This window comes from Squalius cephalus (genome assembly GCF_949319135.1).
Source record: "Squalius cephalus genome assembly, chromosome: 15".
NCBI lineage: Eukaryota > Metazoa > Chordata > Actinopteri > Cypriniformes > Leuciscidae > Squalius > Squalius cephalus.
In genome coordinates, this window is record NC_137136.1 from 22967724 (window position 1) to 22986492 (window position 18769).

The following is an 18769-nucleotide window of genomic DNA, read 5'->3' on the forward strand; positions in this document are numbered from 1 at the left end:
TGTGTACAGTTATGTATAAAAGTGTATAATTATAATAATATATGTAACAGAGTAAAAGATAATTCAGTTGTTTCAGGCCACTTTGTTTTTAGTATGAGTATTCAATAATAATAATGATAACATTTTGTAACCAGTATAAATTAAGTTTTTTGTCTTAACAATATAGTCAAAGTTCTGGGGGGACAACTTCCAAAAAGTAGTTATTTAAAATTATACTATGTTCCTTTAAAACTTTCCAATAATAATAATAATAATAATACTGTTATAAATATATTCTAATTATTTCTTGATTAATAATAAATGTTATTTATTACTGATAATCCTCAAAATTAGGTTTTACAATGCAGTTTTGTAAGCCAAGGTAAATATTTTAACTCCACATAACTCCAGAATAAATATTGCTTCAGTAAATCTTTATTAGTTTAGATCAAGTATGTAAGACACACTCACACGGTAAGAGACCAAATGTATTTAACTAAAGAAATGAAAAAAAAAAGAGGTTTGTGATTTCAGTGCAGAGGAAATGTGAGCATGCAACTCAGTTAAAATAAGTGATTTAAATAGATAAAGGAAAAGACGCTAACTGAAAGTGTGATTATCAAGGTTTATCTTTAAAAGCTTATTCTAAAATAATTGTATAATATAGAATCACCCTCTTAGCTGGTCACATATATGTCCAGACAGAAAAAGCTGTGCTCTGCCTCGCATGGAGTATAGTAGGCGATACTTGACTTACACTATTGAACCTGGGGGCGGTTCTCAACAGAATGCATTATTATGACATTTGCTCAGTGTTCTTAAAGTATTCTTCACCGACTGCCCTGCCAACTTGATATGAGAGGCGTTAAAGTGAGCTACAACAAACAGCACAGTCCTATAGACAAAATTAATCCCCGACTAAAATGGACACAAATAAAAGACCCTAAAATTCATTATCCATATCCAACCTTCACCTTGACTGTGTTTAAATAAAGAATCAGTTCTCTACAGATGAATGCTCAAAGCTAAACATGCTGTTTAAAGTGGCTGTTAACTGCAACACAAATGTGAATGTGGAGGTCGAGGATCCTGTTCCCCGACTAGAAGTTGAGCACGTTACTGTCGAAGTGGGTGAGGACGTGCTTCTCGAAGAGCTGCTGGTCGCAGTCGAGAGGGAACTGTTCGCTGCACATGGGGCAGATCTTCCAGTGGCTCTCCACATGCTCCTCAAACTTCGACTGGTCGTAATGAGGAGGGAAGATGACTTCACACAGCGGACAGCGCTTCTGCTCCCCACTGCAAGAAAGAGAGAAATTACATTAAACTGGGCGAAACCTTTGTATAAAAATACAAAACAAAAGACTTATAACACAAATTGTGAATACGTTAGTGCCGGACCAACAGGAGAGTAAACGGCAGTAAAACAACATCTGTGTGAAGGCGATGTGGGTGGGCTAACGCGCATATTCACACCACAACCAAAGCTCAACCACATGATAGGTAACAGCCGTGAGGTTTGAGTGTGTGTTCTTACCTGGGTTCAAAGCAGAACGGTATCTGTCCATCATTGAGGAATTCTGCAGGGTCAGTGGCTGTAGGCTGATCATTAGTTGGCTGGGGAGAGAAGAAAAACATTTCCTGTCATTTTACTCAGGATTTAAAGCTGCAGTCCGTAACTTTTGGCGCTCCAGCTGTTAATAAACAGAACTGCATGCATCTTGCGGAAGAACATTGTAGTCTTGAGATACTTCTCTCTGTTTATGTCTATGACGAGTGGTACCACCCGAACCAGTCTAAAATAGTCCCAATATAAACACTTACTATACTGTAGTGATTCAGGATAAGACAAAAACAATGGATTCATGATGTACTCGCTTATTATATACACAAAAAAAGTTACGGACTGCAGCTTTAAGGAATGGAATATATACTGTATGCAGAAGAAAGTCAGTCATACAGGCTTGGTAATGATGACAATTTCCATTTTTGAGTGAACTATCCATTTAAAAACTATCCATTTTGTGAACATTTTTAATACTTTTGTATATTTCAGTCACATCAAACTTGGTGTGAATAGGCCTCAAGTCAGTTCAGATGAAAAGTGAGGTTTACAGTAACTGACTGAAGCTCTTGCATGTTTAGTTGGGTATATCCACCATTATCCGAGCAAGGCTAATGAGCTCAATTAGTTGCGAGCGTGAGCACTTCCTTAATGGGTCTGCTCCGGGTTACCAGGGCTTTAATAATGCCAGCTTAGCTTAGCCGGAGGCCAGCGCAGTGGAGAGAGAAGCGCAGATAAAAGAAAGACAGAGATTTGGGAAGAATTTAAACCCATCCGCAGTTCTGACTTGATTAAAACCTTAATCCCACCTCTATATCACTTCTAACGGCTGAACGTGGAGGAAGCCCTAATGAACTCACAGTGCTCTGCGGCTCCTCTGGTTCCTCCAGTCCATCAGGACGACTGAGGTTACGGGCGGGCTGTATGCACACCACATTGCTGTCCCAGGATGGGGGCCCAACTGGGGGCAGTCGGGGCATCTGGTCATCAGAGAACTCTCCATCGGCTCCATCTGTCAGGAAAGGAAACGTTTTAATGCCTTAATATTTAGATTTATACCTTTGAGAAAACCCCCTAGCTCAAACAAATACAGTATAAGCATGTACAGTTGGCCATAAACAGTATTTAGGTCACGCATGTTTTACTGTCATTATATTAGATACAAAATATCAAAACAAAAGGCATTTATTTTGCGAAAAATAGTACATAGCAATTCTAGGTGTCAGTGTCATTAAAATGTTTATTTAAAACAATAGAGTGCAACAGTTCCTGCCCCCTTTTTAAGCGGCGCTGGTTCCAGAAGTACCTTTTCATTCATTTCTCCCATAGGGATTTTTATTATAAGCCATGAACCAAGCCAATCAGCTACGAGGTGAATCACAACAATACAAACTCTGATTTGAAGCAAAAAAGGTTTTGAAAATCAGACAAAAGGTACAAGAATTTGTACTTAAAGGAGAAGTTCACTTTTAAAATAAAAATTCTGTCATCATATAATCACCCTCATGTTGTTTCAAACCTGTATGAATTTCTTTCTTCTGCTTAACAGAAAGGAAGATATTTAGAAGAATATCAGTAACCAGGCAGTTTTTGGGTCCCATTGACTTCCATAGTATATTTTTTTCCTACTATGGAAGTCAATGGGACCCAAAAACTGCCTGGTTACTGATATTTTTCTAAATATCTTCCTTTCTGTTCAGCAGAAGAAAGAAATTCATACAGGTTTGAAACAACATGAGGGTGATTATATGATGACAGAATTTTCATTTTAAAAGTGAACTTCTCCTTTAACGGTTTTAGTGAGGGAAAGAACTACAATCCCATGAAGCACTGCAAACAGCATAATCGAACTAAAACGATGGAGAAATATAAAACTACTCATTTACAAATGTTGATTACATGTATGAGAACAAGATATTTTAAGTTTATTGCAAAATATGCATATAGATCGACTCGATTATGTCATTCGCAGTGCTTCATGGGAGTGGGCGGAGCTTGTTGATTTTTTCGACTCTCTGATTGGTGTCATTTTCTTTACAGCATCATGGGTAATGTAGTTCCAGAAGAAGCAAATACCATGGATTAACAACCTCGTAGCTCACAGTAGGTCTGTCTTTAATCAATTTCCTTATGGAGAAAATGAATGGAGATTTTCCTTCCGGAACCCAACCGTCGCACTCTATTAAACGATTAAGATTGATGTCTCAAGTTGTAGTCATATTAGCGAAATTTTGGTGAAATATCACAGAAAATAAAAGCTCCATTTATATACGTCAGCAGTAGCGTAGTGATATATTAAAGTCAATTTCAAACTAGACAGCTTTATATTGGTCAATGCTGCAAATCCGCATGACACACTTGAACCCGTTGCGAAATCTGCTCTCATGCACAATTGTAAATTGCATAGGTTCCTATTAAAAGGGCTGGCTTTTTCCCACAATAAAAATCTCTGAACAATGGTAAATGCGACCACACTTATGTTCTATGGTGCGCTCACTGATAAAATTGCATCCCTTATTTAAAGTGAACAAATGATGAGATAGTATAGTATATACCCCTGGAGTCAGTAGAAGAGTAGGGGTTCCCAAACATCAGATCAGTGGGGCGCTGGGGCACCAGCAGAGGAGATGGGTCGTCTAGAGGGTACGGCATCGGGTACTGCAAGAAAACCGACTGCACATCCAGACTGCCATCTTTCTTTCCGTGTTCTTCTTCCCTGCTCACACTCCTTTGCAACTCCTGAAGGGACACAGGAAACACCACGGCTGTTAAGTTTTGGTTGGCTTCAAAAACGATGGCTGAAATCAATAGCTAATTACCTGATCCACACATTCCAATTAAAACTTTAATGCAAATTAAAAACTAAACTGGGTGAAATTGGCCTAAAAGTGACCAAACTGAAAGCAAAGTCTAATTTGAGGCCAGGCGTGATGTATTGACATTGAGTCAGGTCCCATTTTTTCATCCTTCTCTTCCTTCTTCCCTCTATCTTTGAGTCCAGACAATACATCACTCACCACAGTGAGCAGCGGCAGCGGCGTAGAGAAACTCGCCACCCTCACACAGTTTAATTAGGCCCTTCATTAAAACTCCTCTGCCTGTTCAAAGGGAGGCAGAGCTCTGCCTTTTATTGAAGTCTTCGACAGGCGCCAATTTCATTTAGTCTGAACCTCAAATTGGGCCATTTTGCTTCTTGAGCGTCGAGTTTTGTGTTATACCTCGACTACGCGTCCCTCTCTGTGGTCCAGGGTAATTGAATGGAAAATAAGGACTCACTTGCACTGCTGGCCCAATTAGAGAGATATGTTAAACCCAAACCAGATCCTGAGAATAAAACAACAAGCAAGCAAAACAACTGCATTTTTAGACTGGCAAAGAGAGGCCTACAGAAAATGAAAACGAAAGCACGCACCCCCTCCAGTTTCTCTTTTTCTTTGGTCAACGCAAAAAGACTGTCCTTCAGCTCCCTGAGTTCTCGGCCCTTCTCTGCCACCTGGCTCTGGAATGAGAAAAGGTTATTATTTTTGAGATTAATTTGCTAAAAACCTTGACTATAGAGTAGTCATATATTATAGGTTAATATGTTAGAAATAATGTACGGGGGGGACTGTAAACCTTGAGGGTGACAAGTCCCCTCCAATAATCAGATATGGCCAAATTGCTGTCTCTCCCAATGTGTGATATTGGTGATGTACTGTTGTACTCTATTATGCACTGCTCTGTATGTTGTTAGGATGACAAAAACAGCACTTGTTAATGTCACAATTGTTAGAGATGGCCAATCAAATCAAAGACAGGCTTTCAGAGAAGCAAAACATGAATTCAAGCACATCGCTTCAGTTTTTACAGTGAAAAAGTGTGAGGTAAGAAGAAGCGAAACATTTCATTTTTGACAACTGTTACAAAAGAAATGTTAAATGATCAAAAAAATAAGTGATGCAACTTTTCAGCTTTTTTTGTCACATTTTGCTGTTTTGAATTGAAAATATATCATTTGTGTGATTCATGTAATTTGATTGCGAGTGAATGCATGCATATTTTAAAATAATATTATTTGCAAATAGTAAAAAATCTATTACTTTACAATAAATTCAAAAAAATACTATTTTACTTTTTTCTTTATTGCCTTAAAACACTTTAAATGCTTTAGTTTAAAAATATTAATATTAAATTAAAGTTACCTCAAAATCAAAATGGACAATTCTTATTTTTTTATGGATTGCAGTATTTATTACAAATGATTTATCCATGCAAATCACTGTTTTTTAAAAATTCATGTGCCCTCATAATCTTTAATCAAAATAACATCCCTCCCTCTTGCAGCGACATCTCTCCTCTGATGACGCTTTTCTCTGTCTCTCACAAACATCACAGCAATAGCAAACCACAACCATCCAATGATCCAATCGATTCCCCATGGACAAAATCAAGATCCTTCCTACATTTTTCCTTGTTCGAGAAGCTGTTTTACTTGGATATACGTCACAATAGGGAAGAAAAGACTATAGCAACTTTGACTTCATCCCGACTTTAAATAAAAAGGACCATTACATTTGTGACCCGGCTCCCAATCCAAAAAATTGGTTTGGTCCCTCCCAAAGATAATTGAATCCACCGAAAGGAACGTGGAACATATTTCTGCCTGACTGACCAAATAGAATGAAGTATTCCAGAGCCATATAATAACATTTATTCACTAAAAATGTGAGAAATAAAAAAAATGATAATAAAGTATGCTTTCTGATATGCATACAAAAATCTCAATGATACAAGATGCCTTCTCCGCTACTCATTTACATCTGTCTTTGCATGGCTCCACGTGAGTCACGCACAGAAAAAGTCGACTTCGCCTGAAGTATACCACTGATCTGTACATGACCTTCCTACTTAAACAGAACCGAGTCCCTCGCTCTGTCTCCTGCTGTGTAGGGAGGCAGCCAGCAGATGCATTATCCTGTCTTGATCCCAGGACTCCCAACTGTCCTTCCTCCACTGTCTCCATGTCTCGTGTAAACAGCAGTAAAAGTCAGTCTCCTCAGTGACACACTCATAAACCAGCACAGTCAGTGTATTTGTGCTAATGCAACAATACCGGGCTTGACTCAGAGCAGCCGTAAACAGTGCGGAGGAGAAACGGTACTAAGGTCTTCCTGAATCTCTTATCAGAACATCTGAAAGTCTGCTTATCTGTGATCACATTTCCCCCTGATCTGAGTCATTTGGTTCTAAACTGTATAAAAGAAGAAAGAAAAAAAAAAACAGCACAGCTTCCTTTTGTTGAGATCTTAGACGCTGAACATTGCTTTTGATACTTCCTATAGCAGAAAGAAACTACACTGCAGTAATATTAAGAGAAGTGGAGATAAAGGCGGCCTCAACAAGAAATAAATTAAGCATGTAAACGCTTGAATCCAGCTATTTTCAACTGGATTCGAAAATACCTTGCAGATGTGCAGTGCCGTGATTAATAAGCGAATGAATAAATGATGCATTTATATAGTGCTTTATTATGTACTATTGTACACCCAAAGCAGATTTTTAATGACCACAGAGAGTCAGAACCTCTGTGCTTTTTACAGTATAGTGTCCCTGTCACTACTGGGGCGTTAGGTAAGCATTCCTTGCTTGGCCTCACTATCACATCTTCCAGCACCAACCTAGTTTTCCCAGGAGGTCTCCCATCCAGGTACTGACCAGGCTCAAACCTGCTTAGCTTCAGTGGGCAACCAGTCTTGGGCTACAGGGTGATATGGTGATAGATGCGCAAGTTTACACGCGTGTGTTTATTTACGTATCATGTTTTGCAAACTAGTCAGTGGAGGAATATATTTACATTAATAATTACTAAAATAACTAAACATTTGATAAAAAGCGCTTCTGACATACAGTATGTTATCTGTCTTTTTAGATATGTCGTCAAGGCAAAAAAACGGATGCTCTCGGTAGCTCCGGTGACATTATCGCAGTGGTTTTCTCTGGTTCTGAACACGTTAACTGGGCACTGTGCATGCCTTTAAGTATTGTTCCAGCAGATACAAGTAAATGTATATGTTCATCAGATTGCAACATTTAGGGTTCCTATAAACAAAACTTTCAGAATCTGAAATCAAAATATTCGTTGAACAGCGGTAAATGAGAACGCAACTTTAGACTGGCTACTCTGGCTGAGCAGTGGTCATCTGGTTGTCATCTGTCTTTAATAACATTAAGTCTGGAAGCATGAATATCTTGAGTCATGTAGCTCAGAAATCCACCCTTCCAGAATTAAAGGTAGGGTAAGCAATTTTTTAAATAAACACCTTTTGTTATACTGGTTGAAATTTTCTTCATATCCTGATAGCAATCAATACTAGAAGTGGTCTAAATATTAAAACATGCACATATATCTCCTGTGCAAGTCTCAGGACCAAAAGATTTTTCGTCCAATCATTGCATTCGGTCCGAATACAATGATAGGATGTCCTACCTGCCTGTCAACATATGTATTTCCATACCTCCAAGCACCCTGTTCGCGCAGATATCACACTTCATCAGTGCGTTCCGTAAGGCGATGCCAAGTTGTTGTAGTTGTAAACAAAGAGCAACCATCTTATACAGTTCCTCCTGAACCAAAACAACAAGCTTATGCTGCGTTCACGCCATGTCGTATCCGTAATTACAAGATGACAACCCGTTACATTATTCCAGGAGCTGTTCACGTCCTCAGACTCAGATTTATCCATTTATCCATGTGTCAACACTATCAACGCCGAAATGAATCTGCAGCAGTCACGTGGTACAAGTCAGAACTCTGATAACTAATGACTCTGAAGGGAGGGTGGGATCTCATGCTTTCAAAGCTAGCTTGCTATTGCTAGCCTCTCTAAAATTGCCTACCCTACCTTTAATGTTATCTGTGTTTTTGCATAACATACTAGCATGTTAAGCCCAAATGTCCTCTAGTACAGTATATAATACATTTTTAGTTTAAACTCTGGACCAGTAGGTAATGCTGACCTTGTAGCGATCCTCCTCAGCAGCCAGCTGCATTCGCAGGCCCTCGTTGGTTTTCATCTGCTCCCTTAGCTTCACCTCCATCTTTGTGAGTTCATCGTTTATCATGCTGCACCGCTCTCTCTCCTCCTGCAGGGGGGTACACTAAATATTTTAGTATATCAAACAGATCCAGTATGTCAGAGACAAAAAAGAAAAAAGAAGAACCTACATTAAGCAGCTGTTTGCATTTCCTGTATTTGTCATTTTTGTCTGGCTCCTTGCTTGCACTTTTCAGCCTGCCGTGAATGATGGCATCTAGCACAGCATCTGAAGTACCTGGGCTTCCTGTTAGCGGTCCAGAGAACACAACAGCATGTTCATACAATGTCCCCAGACATCCTAAAAACATGGAATTTCTAGTTTGTATCGCTTAGTTTGAACTTACCTGGTGCAGATGCCTCTGGACTGGCAGACAAAGGTTCAGACCCTGGACTTCTCTTCACCTGAGCAAAACACAAAGGTTGGCCTACTTTAAAAACTAGCAAGCCACTAAAAACTCAAAACACAAGACTCTGCAGGTGGTATAGCTATATAATTGCAAAGTGAGGGTTTACTCACTCCTGGCTGTTCAGAGAGCTTGGCCACTTGTTTCTGGAACTTCTGGCATTCCTTATATTTGTCTTTATAGTGTTCAGCAGCCATCTGCAGCCTGAGCCGTAAATCTTCAATTTCTCTCTGCATTTCGACAACAGCTAACCCTTCTGTCTCCTTACACTGCCGAGGGAAAGAGAGATTATTCAGTTACACCATGAAAACAAAAACAGTTCCTAACATTCTTTAGTTAGAACACAGAACGCAATCTACGGTATAGAATAGACTTATTCCTTTAAAGTGGCGGGCTATCTTGATTAAGGCGTACTGGATTCAGGTGATTATTTAAAGTGTAATTGTGGCCTGGTCAATAGGCTTTATGCAGAACATCATGTTTGTCTGCGATGGAGAGCAGTTATGCTCATCTTTGCTTGCTCCTTTGAAGGTATCTTGAGTAAAACGGCTCTATATGTAACAAAGCATATACAAAAGACCAACTGGAAGCGATGCGACCTGTTTTACAGAATACAGAAGTCTGTTGCACATCACAAACATGATAAAACGGTCAAACAGGTGGGCATCACTTTACCGCCTCCTGCTGGGTTGAGTTTTTCATCTCCTCCAGCTGCCTTTCCAGGCGGCTGCACTCAGCCCGGGCCTCTGTCTGTCCCTTCTTTAATGACTCTGCCTCCAGGCGGATACGGTACAGCTCGGCCATGCTTCTGTCACGGGCATTGGAGGAGTCGCGCAGCTCAGCTTTTAGCATGTTTGCCTGCTGCTGGTTAGCCTGCAACTGCTCCTCTTTCTGCCTGAGCTGCTCCTTAAGAGCATTACTTTCCCCCTGACAAACACAAAAATAAGACTTATGTGAATACAAACCTACACAAATATGCACACATTTCCGCATTTCTACTGCTAATAAAGTTAAAAAATATAGCCATAATCTGTTTTCCAAACTGATACGTTTTCTGAATGTTGGCCTTTTTGCCAATTTTATTGATACATACAATAAATTATAAAAGAAAAGAGGTGGAAACGGGATCATGGAGCCAAATATGAACAAGTCATTCACATGAGCACAATGGCTCAATGTGTTAACAACTAGCCCACAGCTCCGACCATAATGTTTTTAACGGATCAATATCCCTACAATATAGAGTGCTGCGGGGATGATTATATTTGTAGACCAACCTGGAAGTTGCTATCAGGGGTTCCTATGATAAAAAGCCAATAGGATTATTGGCTTTTGGATTATTACAGAAAAGAAGTCTGTGATCATCGAAAGTTTATGATTCTTACATGTTTGTTCATAAAGATAATTTTCACAAATGAAGACAACTTTTATTAATTTTGAAGTCTAAATAAAATTGCCAGAAGTAACTAAAGTTAGGCTATAAACAAACTACACCATGGATGCATTCAACGTCACCACCACAAAGTTTCTGACAGCTCTTTCCATTTTTATAAAAAAAATCTACAAGCTGGAAAGTTTGAGTTGAATAATTTGCAAGAGTGCAAGTACAAACACAATGAGACTGTAAAAATGGACTAGGGAGTAGATGAGTTTTCCTGTTCACCCATTCGTCCCATTTGGCCACTTTTTAGCAAGCACTTTTTCATGACACGTAAAAGCTTAAAAAATCATGAGTTGAGAACTGATGCATTTTATGTGTAGAATAAAACATGAAAATATCTTAAGCTTGTTTTAAATACAGACCTTTTTTCAGGCATTTAACCAAAAACCCAATAACTCTGGTTGGAACCAGAAGTGGAAAAATTGTAACACATTTCCGGGCTTTAGGATTCATTCCTGCAGCACTCTATACGAAATGTAGGTTAAGCAGAAGCTTTTTGTGTGTGTACCGAGGGTGAACTGTTGGCCAGTAGCTGGCGGTGCTGTTTTTCTTTCTCTGCCAGGCAGGATTTGACTCTAGTGAGTTCCTCCTTCAGCTGAGCAATGGTGTTCTCCTTATTCACATCCACTGATTTCAGCATCTGCAGCTCAGTACTTAGCTTAGTGTTCTCAAGCTCCCGGTTCTTCAGGTGAATCTGTGCCAAACACACACAGATACTTCATTCAAGTAGACTGTTTGACTTTCTCTTTGCACATCTGCTGTGCAATAACCTGGGCACATGGCACATAAAACTAGCAGTGTACCAAAGCCAGTCCAGACCCTGGACGAACCCCCAATTATCCACACAATCTCTACAATGAGGTGTATTTCCGCCTGGTGAGGAAGTATGTGAGCTAGACCTAATTATAATGCAGCAGTAAGAGAGCAGCAACTCTGCTCCACCCCCACTCTTCTCTGTCTGTGCCTCGGGCAGCTGCTGTGAAGTGCGTTTCCGTGGCTACAGCCCAGCGTTAACGCCCAGTTCCTGTCCCCGCCACAAGAAAGTGGGGATAGAGGGTGAGACAAAGTGAGTGATGGAGAGTGAGAATTACAAAGTGCTAGTCAGAGTAATTAGGGAAAGAATGAGGGCCTGTATTACACTTCTCCATGGATAAATGCATAAGCCTTTTCAAAACAACAGCTCAAAAAATGTCTGTTTGTTGGTTTTAGGTAAATTAAATAGATTAGGGATAAAAAATGAGATAAAGAGGGAATGAAGCATGGTATAAAAATGCCAAGAAATTATACTTGGGCATGGAGGGGTGTCACTTTTACTTTTAATAAATGTTTCCACATTTATTTGCATTTGAATATTCAAAAGTGAAATATTTACCTTTTTTTGGCTTCTGTGTAAAGCAATTTGCAATTGTATTTTTTATTTTAACCTGAAATCGTTAAACAATAATTGCAAGAGAATCTGGTCTATAGTTGTTTGACACATGAATGTAGTTGTATTACAGACTGCAATTTGACTTTTTGATTTGAATGAATGAATTATAGCATTTATTTGAATTCATGAGTGAGCGAGCGAGAGAGAGAGAGAGAGAGAGGAGAGATGCGTGTGAATTACCTATGTGTTTAGCATCTCTCTCTATTAGCTGTGAGTGTAATTGCTTCAAAACCAGTGATGTAACCCTCTCATTGCTGAGAAATGTAATGTAGTAAATCAGTAGCAAAGCTATTTTATTAATAAAAGTCGTGGGGCAGCGTTGATACGTTTCTGTGCTCCTGAATGTTACTGTGTGCGCGCAGCGCAATCGCTGGGTGACATAAGCGTGTGTGTGCTTCAATGAAAACGGCGCATTAATATAGACCGGAGATTAAACTGACTTGGAACTAGCTGTGTATTTAATGGTTTTACTGTACACCTTCCAGCCAATCAGAATCGAGTATTTAGACAGACCATGCTATAATGGAAAATAAAAGCCGCTCAAGCTGCGATTTTCACCCTCTTTTAGGAAAAGGATGTCATTGTCAAAACATCCGGTAGTGTGGGTTTTCCAGGTAATGCGTGAAGTTCCGTGAACACCCTGGACCTTCGTTTCTCGTAAATACTACCGTGTATTGTGCATGTTATTTTTTGACAGACATTGATGCAGTGATACTTAAATGATTTGAATTTGAAAAGCCAGCCTAAGTTTTTGACGGACATGATAACATGCGTAAGGGGTGAACTGTTTGATTTTTTTATAATTATAAAATGTGCTGGAGATGTTCAAAATGCTTTATGCATAGTTGTTTTATGGAATAAAGTTTAATTAGTGGCTTAAATAAATTATATGTTACTCAGATAGACTTTTTTGAAATTTTACATTCAGGTGTCGCAAATTCGTTGACTTTTGAAAATCTAGTTCATTTTTTTTTCAAGTAAAGGAGTTGTTTTTATTGTCTCTTATAACAAAAATATTTTATTTAAACCCATGAAAATGCAGATCCTGTTGTAAATAGTGAAAAATCACTTTTCCACAAGTATTCAGTTTCAGTGGTAGTGAAGTAAAGTACAAATTCCTTAAAATAATACTTTAGTATAGAAATGAAGTGCAATTACTCGGGTACTTTACACACCTAGCACAGAAAGCATATAATAACAGGGATGTGTGTGAGGTAGTGAGCAAGTGACATTACCTTATAGAGCTCCTTCTCATCTTTCTCATTCTTCAGCTGACCCTCAAGAGCCTCTTTCTCCAAGGTTAACTTCTTCACTCGATCCCTCAGGCTGTCAAATCAGAGCCATTATCAATCAATCACTCACACAAGGAACATATCTTGGATACGTTAAATAAATTCGTCAAAGTTCTCAAATCCAGCAGTGGATCTTCTAAAGATATGAATCTAACAAATCTAATCTACAGTTATGACATCTTCTAATCTTATGATCATATGTAAAACGTACTGGTACTTCAATACCAAAGTCGATACTAGCATATTAACAATATCAGTTTTTCTACAGTATGGCTAGTACCAGCAGTTGTTGCTTAAAGTTTACTGAGAACTTCACTGAGAGAAACTATACTACGATAAGGCTACATGCCTTTGTTTTGTTTTTGTTTTTTTTAACGAAGAAATGGACCAATAGTATATTGTGTTAGCTGTGGTATCTTCATCTTTTAGTGCTTATTCCTGTTCTGTACACACAGTTCAGTAATTACGGGAGTGACAACCGCATTCTACAACCGAATTAAAAAATGCAGGTAGTGACAATGGCATTTACAAAAATGCTACGCAGTGTGTACGGAACCGAACTGAACAACTAGTTGTTCATTACGTATTTTAACATGCATCAGAAATGTTTCTCTCTTCTTTATGTGCGGTGGAAGAAATCACAGGGAAAGCGGTACGAGCCTTGACTCATTCGCGTTGCAAGACCTTGCTAAGAAAAACAGCAAACAAGAACAAGTCCACAATAACCTGAAATAAATCCAAATGCTTTATGCTGAAAATAAGACCAAAATATCACGACCTGCACCTGCAATAATGATAATTTAGGGGACTCACTCCCGCATTTAAATGTGGTTGTCACTCCTGAAACTTTACAGTGTGTACATGGCCATTGAGAATCAAAATTTAGCTGGAATTGACTGGAAATGTTGACAACCCTAGCTTGTTAATATAATCAAAGAGATTTGTATAGTTTTCTCTGATTAGCTAATCATGGCTACTTCAATATGGTTAAAAAAAGGCACCAGTCTAGTTCAGTCTCCTTCTGCAGGCCTTTCTGGGTGACTCCGATCAGGTCCTCCTCTAACTGCAACAGTCGTGCTGTACTCTCCTCCATTCTCCTTTTCACCTCCTCTTTCTCCTCCTGCAAGCTCTGGGCAGACAACTGCAACTCCTGTGTACACATACAAACACATGAGCCATATATCGTTTTTTTTCTTTACGCAAGTATGTCTAGCTAGTGCAGAAAGGATGGGGAGTTATTGCAGAAAAATGTTTGGCTTTTGAGTTGTGTTTGTGTGTGGTCTCTGAGAATCTGCAAACATGACTAATGGAAAAGCAGGTCTCCAATTCCCACTCCAGTCTCTTCTGCAGTACCAGTTCATGTGCAGAAATTTTAGAATTATTTTAGCAGCACATAAAAAAAACATATAAAAGTGTGGTCATAAAATTAACAGCCAGAAATGGGTGTGCTTGTTTTCATCTTTAAACCAGCTCAGCCTCATAGCTGATACATTTATACTTTATGAAAATTGCCAGTTAAAAGCAACAAATGGTGCTGATGATTGTCATGTCAGTAAAGATGTAAATTATTGTTCTATTTGATGTATTTTTTATGAAAAGAGTCTGAAGAGAGACTCTCACTAGGGGGTGCTGACAGCCTGTGAACTTTATATTCTAAAACCATTTAGATATAAACTTCATATGACATATTAAAGAAATACTTTTTTTGTCATATTTGAGAGGGAAAATACTGTAAATATATATTTTAAAAAATCCTATATATAACCACTGCAATAAAACAGGGAAAAAGCATTTATATTTCTAAAATGTTATGAGGTTAAGTCAGGACAAAAAAGCCTGGAGAAAAACCTTTTCCTCTTTTTAACTCGTGAAATTTTGGCTCTCTCTCCTGTCTCACCTGCACATCTTTCCTGAGCTGAGCGCTGCTCTCTTGCTCCAGCTCATATTCTTTCTGTAGTCTGTTCTTCTCATCAATCAGTTCATCCCTCTCTTTCTGAAATAGGTCCAGGTTTTCCAAAAGCTCCCTTTTTTCCTGTTGAATTTGTTCCATCTTTTGCTGGAAAAAGATCAAAAAGTGTCAACTCTGGCATGGGAAAACTGACAAGAAATCTATCATTTTGAACTGAGTAGTTTGAATCACCTCCAGGTAACTGGCTTTAGTGGTGACCACAAGAATATCGGATCCTCCTTCATCCTCCACTGTCAGCAGTTCCTCCTCCGTGGGGCTGTTGGCGCGGAACTGGAAAGGAGTGCTGGCCCCGCGGATCTCTCCCTTGTGTGTCACATAGCAGAACTGGTAGAACTCAGCATCGTCATTTGGAACGTAGTAACCTGCAAAATACCCCAGAATCAAGCAAAGATTTAGAGAACGGCCCTATCGTTAAAGTAGGAATGTATTATAACAAACCCGTTTGTATTTCCCATAGGTATTAAAGCAAATGAACGGTAGCTAAGACTAATGAACATAGCCTGAAGTCCAACCTTTACATCAAAACTTTAGTTCCACAGCAGTTTTATGATAGACTTATGTGTATTCTGTTCAATGGTATTTTTTTCTCAATTGCCGTAAGGAATCCGGACTCATGCCACAAAAACCATGTAATCCCTCACAAAGATTCCAGTATGTGACCTGAACCACTCCAGTAAAACTGGCCCATCAACACTTCAGCCTTCTAATAGGAGCCGTCAGTGTTTCCTATTTTATTGCATCCGTCACCGCATACCCTGAACGCACCTTTGAGGGGCCTTCTCTCTGACACAACATCCATTGAAGAAAACCCCATTTTTGACAATGTTATTTTACCTTGGAAGACCACAGATCTGTTGATTGCGGTTCCCTCTGTGTAGTTGTCTGGAAGAGGTGACCACAAGAAAGTGTAGTAGTCACGAGCGGTGCTCCAGCCAACCTGTCAGGAAGAAAGAGAGAGATTTTAAAAGGGTTAGTATATTTGTCTTAAAACTAAATGTTGAAATACTTTTTCTTTTCCCAGCGTAATATGCTTAACACTGGCTCAACCAATGGCAGGCAGCCAGGAAACCTGTTTGAAAATTACCAAAACACTTGTGTGCGCAACTTTTCTTGCTTTCTTACAAATCAATAAGCCATCAGGGTGAAAATGGTGAAAATGTTGAATGAGTAACTTTTAAATAGCAAAACTGATTAAGAAGAGGGTAGGGTACTGTGGAAAACAAGGTCCTACATGTGCGTGAGAGCTTCTGTGCACAGAGCTTTTGTATGTGTATAAGTGCGTGGGAGAGAAAGAAAGCGAGCGTTACAAAATACTTCAGAAATAAAACAAAGTTGTTTGACATTTTTATCCTATTGCTTGTCAAATTTATATGCTTGGTCAGTGTATTTGTTTTTTGTGGCTCTTTTGATGCAAGTAAGCCACTTTGAAATAACCAAAATAATTTGGCAAAGTGATGTGGAACTGCAACACGTTCAAGACTTGCAACAATTCTCAGCAGTGTACTGAAAAGTAGTCATCGCCTCTGAACATCTGTCAACCAATTAGAATCAAGCATTCACAGCACTTTGGTATAAGATATTATAAATCTATACTCTTTTAAACAAAATCAAGAATCTAAAATCTCCATTGTAGAATTCTAGAAAATGAGAACTGTTTAGTACTTGTATAACCTAGCAAATAAATAAACCCACTATCCACATAAACACTTAACATAACACACATATTGGAGATATATATATATATATATATATATATATATATATATATATATATATATATATATATATATATATATATATAGAGAGAGAGAGAGAGAGAGAGAGAGAGAGAGAGAGAGAGAGAGAGAGAGAGAGAGAGAGAGAGAGAGAGAGAGAGAGAGAGAGAGAGAGAGAGATTAAAACATAAATATGAAGACTGTAAAAGCTTCGTCAGGCTGTTGTAGTCTTGACCACTTCTTGATTCACAGCATTCTGCAAAATTCTTTGGCACATTGTGCATTTTTCTCATCTCCATTAGGTCTAGTAGAAAGCCTTTGAGATGAGAGTATAAAAACATGGATTCGGCTGCGCTTTACGGGGCGAGTGAAACTCAGCCTGTCTGCCACGTGTTTCTCGCCAAACCCTCGTGAATATGTTCGGTTGAGGGAGCGCGGCTACAACTCAGCCTTAACAGGAAGAAGAAAATAGGTGAAAATTTTATACATACTTCAGAATGGAAACCAAGATGTAATTATATGAATTTTATGTGTTGTTAACTGATGGTTGATGAGGGGGGAGTACAGAAAATACATCCATAATTTCAGCCCTCTGTCATAAAACTGTCAAACAAAATCAGACTCACATCGGGCTGCCTGTGTTTGTGAACACGCAAACGCACAAGCCTAGTACCTGCTATTGGCATCTACATGGGAACTCTATAGTATCCTGGAAGTAACACACAGAGACACACACACTAAAAAAATGCAAACTCACTACAGCTCAGTCATGTTAGAAAGCAGTGTGGCTTGTTTGCTCAAACCATAGCTGACCTCTATGTCCACAAGAACATTAGTGTTGCAGAAATCCCCTGATTGTATAAGAAAGTTGCCTGAGGTGCTGGAGCTGTAAAGAGCAGGAAGCCATTAAAGGCATAGCCCATACAGAGCGTCATTACTGCCTGGACCAAACTCCACTCATTAGAGACGTTTGGGGAGGGGGGGAAAGGAGGGTGAGAATTAAGCCCCTGTGTGTCTCTCATTTAGGTCTGAGGAGTGAACGGTAACCAAATGGAGAAAAAGATGGATGAGAATGAGAATGGCATGAGAAAATACACAAGAACATTTCAGAATGAGAGCAGCTCCAGCTGCATTTGACAATAACGATAATGCGCAAATAAAAATAGACTACAAAATAATACAGTACAAATACAGAGGAAAATTACTAATTAGGATGATTACTTTAATTTCAGCACTTACATTTAATAAAACTACAAAAAAAAAAATACTACAAAATATTATTCTGTATTTGGATACTTCACACAGACCTAAACATTTATATAATTGCATTAGATACCAAAATATCAAACAAGCACACTTTTGAAGCAGCACATTAAAAAATTATATACTGTTGTCACAGTATGGAGTGCCTAATGCAAAAAACAAAACATGTATATGTATTATGCATATAATAAATGAATAAAACTCCACAGACAACAACAGAACATCCCAGTGTCTGTGAGAAAGTACCTGACTCAAAATGACGCACAGACTTGGCTCATGACTCTGTCTGTGCTGGCTACATGCTGCATTGGAACCAGCGGGTCTATATATCAGGATGCAGTACAGAGAACATCTACTGCGCTGACAGGATAATTATAAAGCAGTGTTCACCTTCTCCATGGTTAGTCTGATGGCGTGTTCTGACAATCCAACATGACGCTCACAAGTTTTTCAACTAGACACTCTCTGTAACCATTCCAACTTCAAGAGAGCCACAGGCAGCATGCCTGCTCAAACAAGAAAATAGGCAAAAAGGCAAAAAGGCAAATGTCAATGACACCGAGTGGATTTCTCATTAAAAAAGTCCCTACATGTCATCTTGTCACACAGACAATGCTATGGCTCGGATATAAATGACTAA

General features: G+C 38.9%; 1 protein-coding gene across 2 annotated transcripts in view; it reads right to left on the reverse strand.

Moving 5' to 3' along the window:
* Positions 1-398: 398 nt before the first annotated feature.
* Positions 399-18769, reverse strand: part of tax1bp1b (Tax1 (human T-cell leukemia virus type I) binding protein 1b) — a 33972-nt gene continuing 15601 nt past the window's right edge. Inside the window, exons 3-18 of one of the 2 annotated variants that reach the window (XM_079895043.1) lie at positions 15986-16088; positions 15323-15513; positions 15080-15238; positions 14184-14332; positions 13126-13216; positions 10970-11155; positions 9696-9947; positions 9134-9289; positions 8961-9018; positions 8745-8860; positions 8537-8662; positions 4953-5039; positions 4096-4279; positions 2401-2552; positions 1514-1593; positions 399-1275 (exon numbers count right to left, since the gene is read on the reverse strand). In XM_079895043.1, the coding sequence (XP_079751169.1) occupies positions 1080-1275; positions 1514-1593; positions 2401-2552; positions 4096-4279; positions 4953-5039; positions 8537-8662; positions 8745-8860; positions 8961-9018; positions 9134-9289; positions 9696-9947; positions 10970-11155; positions 13126-13216; positions 14184-14332; positions 15080-15238; positions 15323-15513; positions 15986-16088 (2286 nt within the window). In that variant the 3' untranslated portion in view covers positions 399-1079. The remainder of the gene's footprint in view (positions 1276-1513; positions 1594-2400; positions 2553-4095; positions 4280-4952; positions 5040-8536; positions 8663-8744; positions 8861-8960; positions 9019-9133; positions 9290-9695; positions 9948-10969; positions 11156-13125; positions 13217-14183; positions 14333-15079; positions 15239-15322; positions 15514-15985; positions 16089-18769) is intronic. The other variant, XM_079895044.1, reaches the window with a different exon arrangement.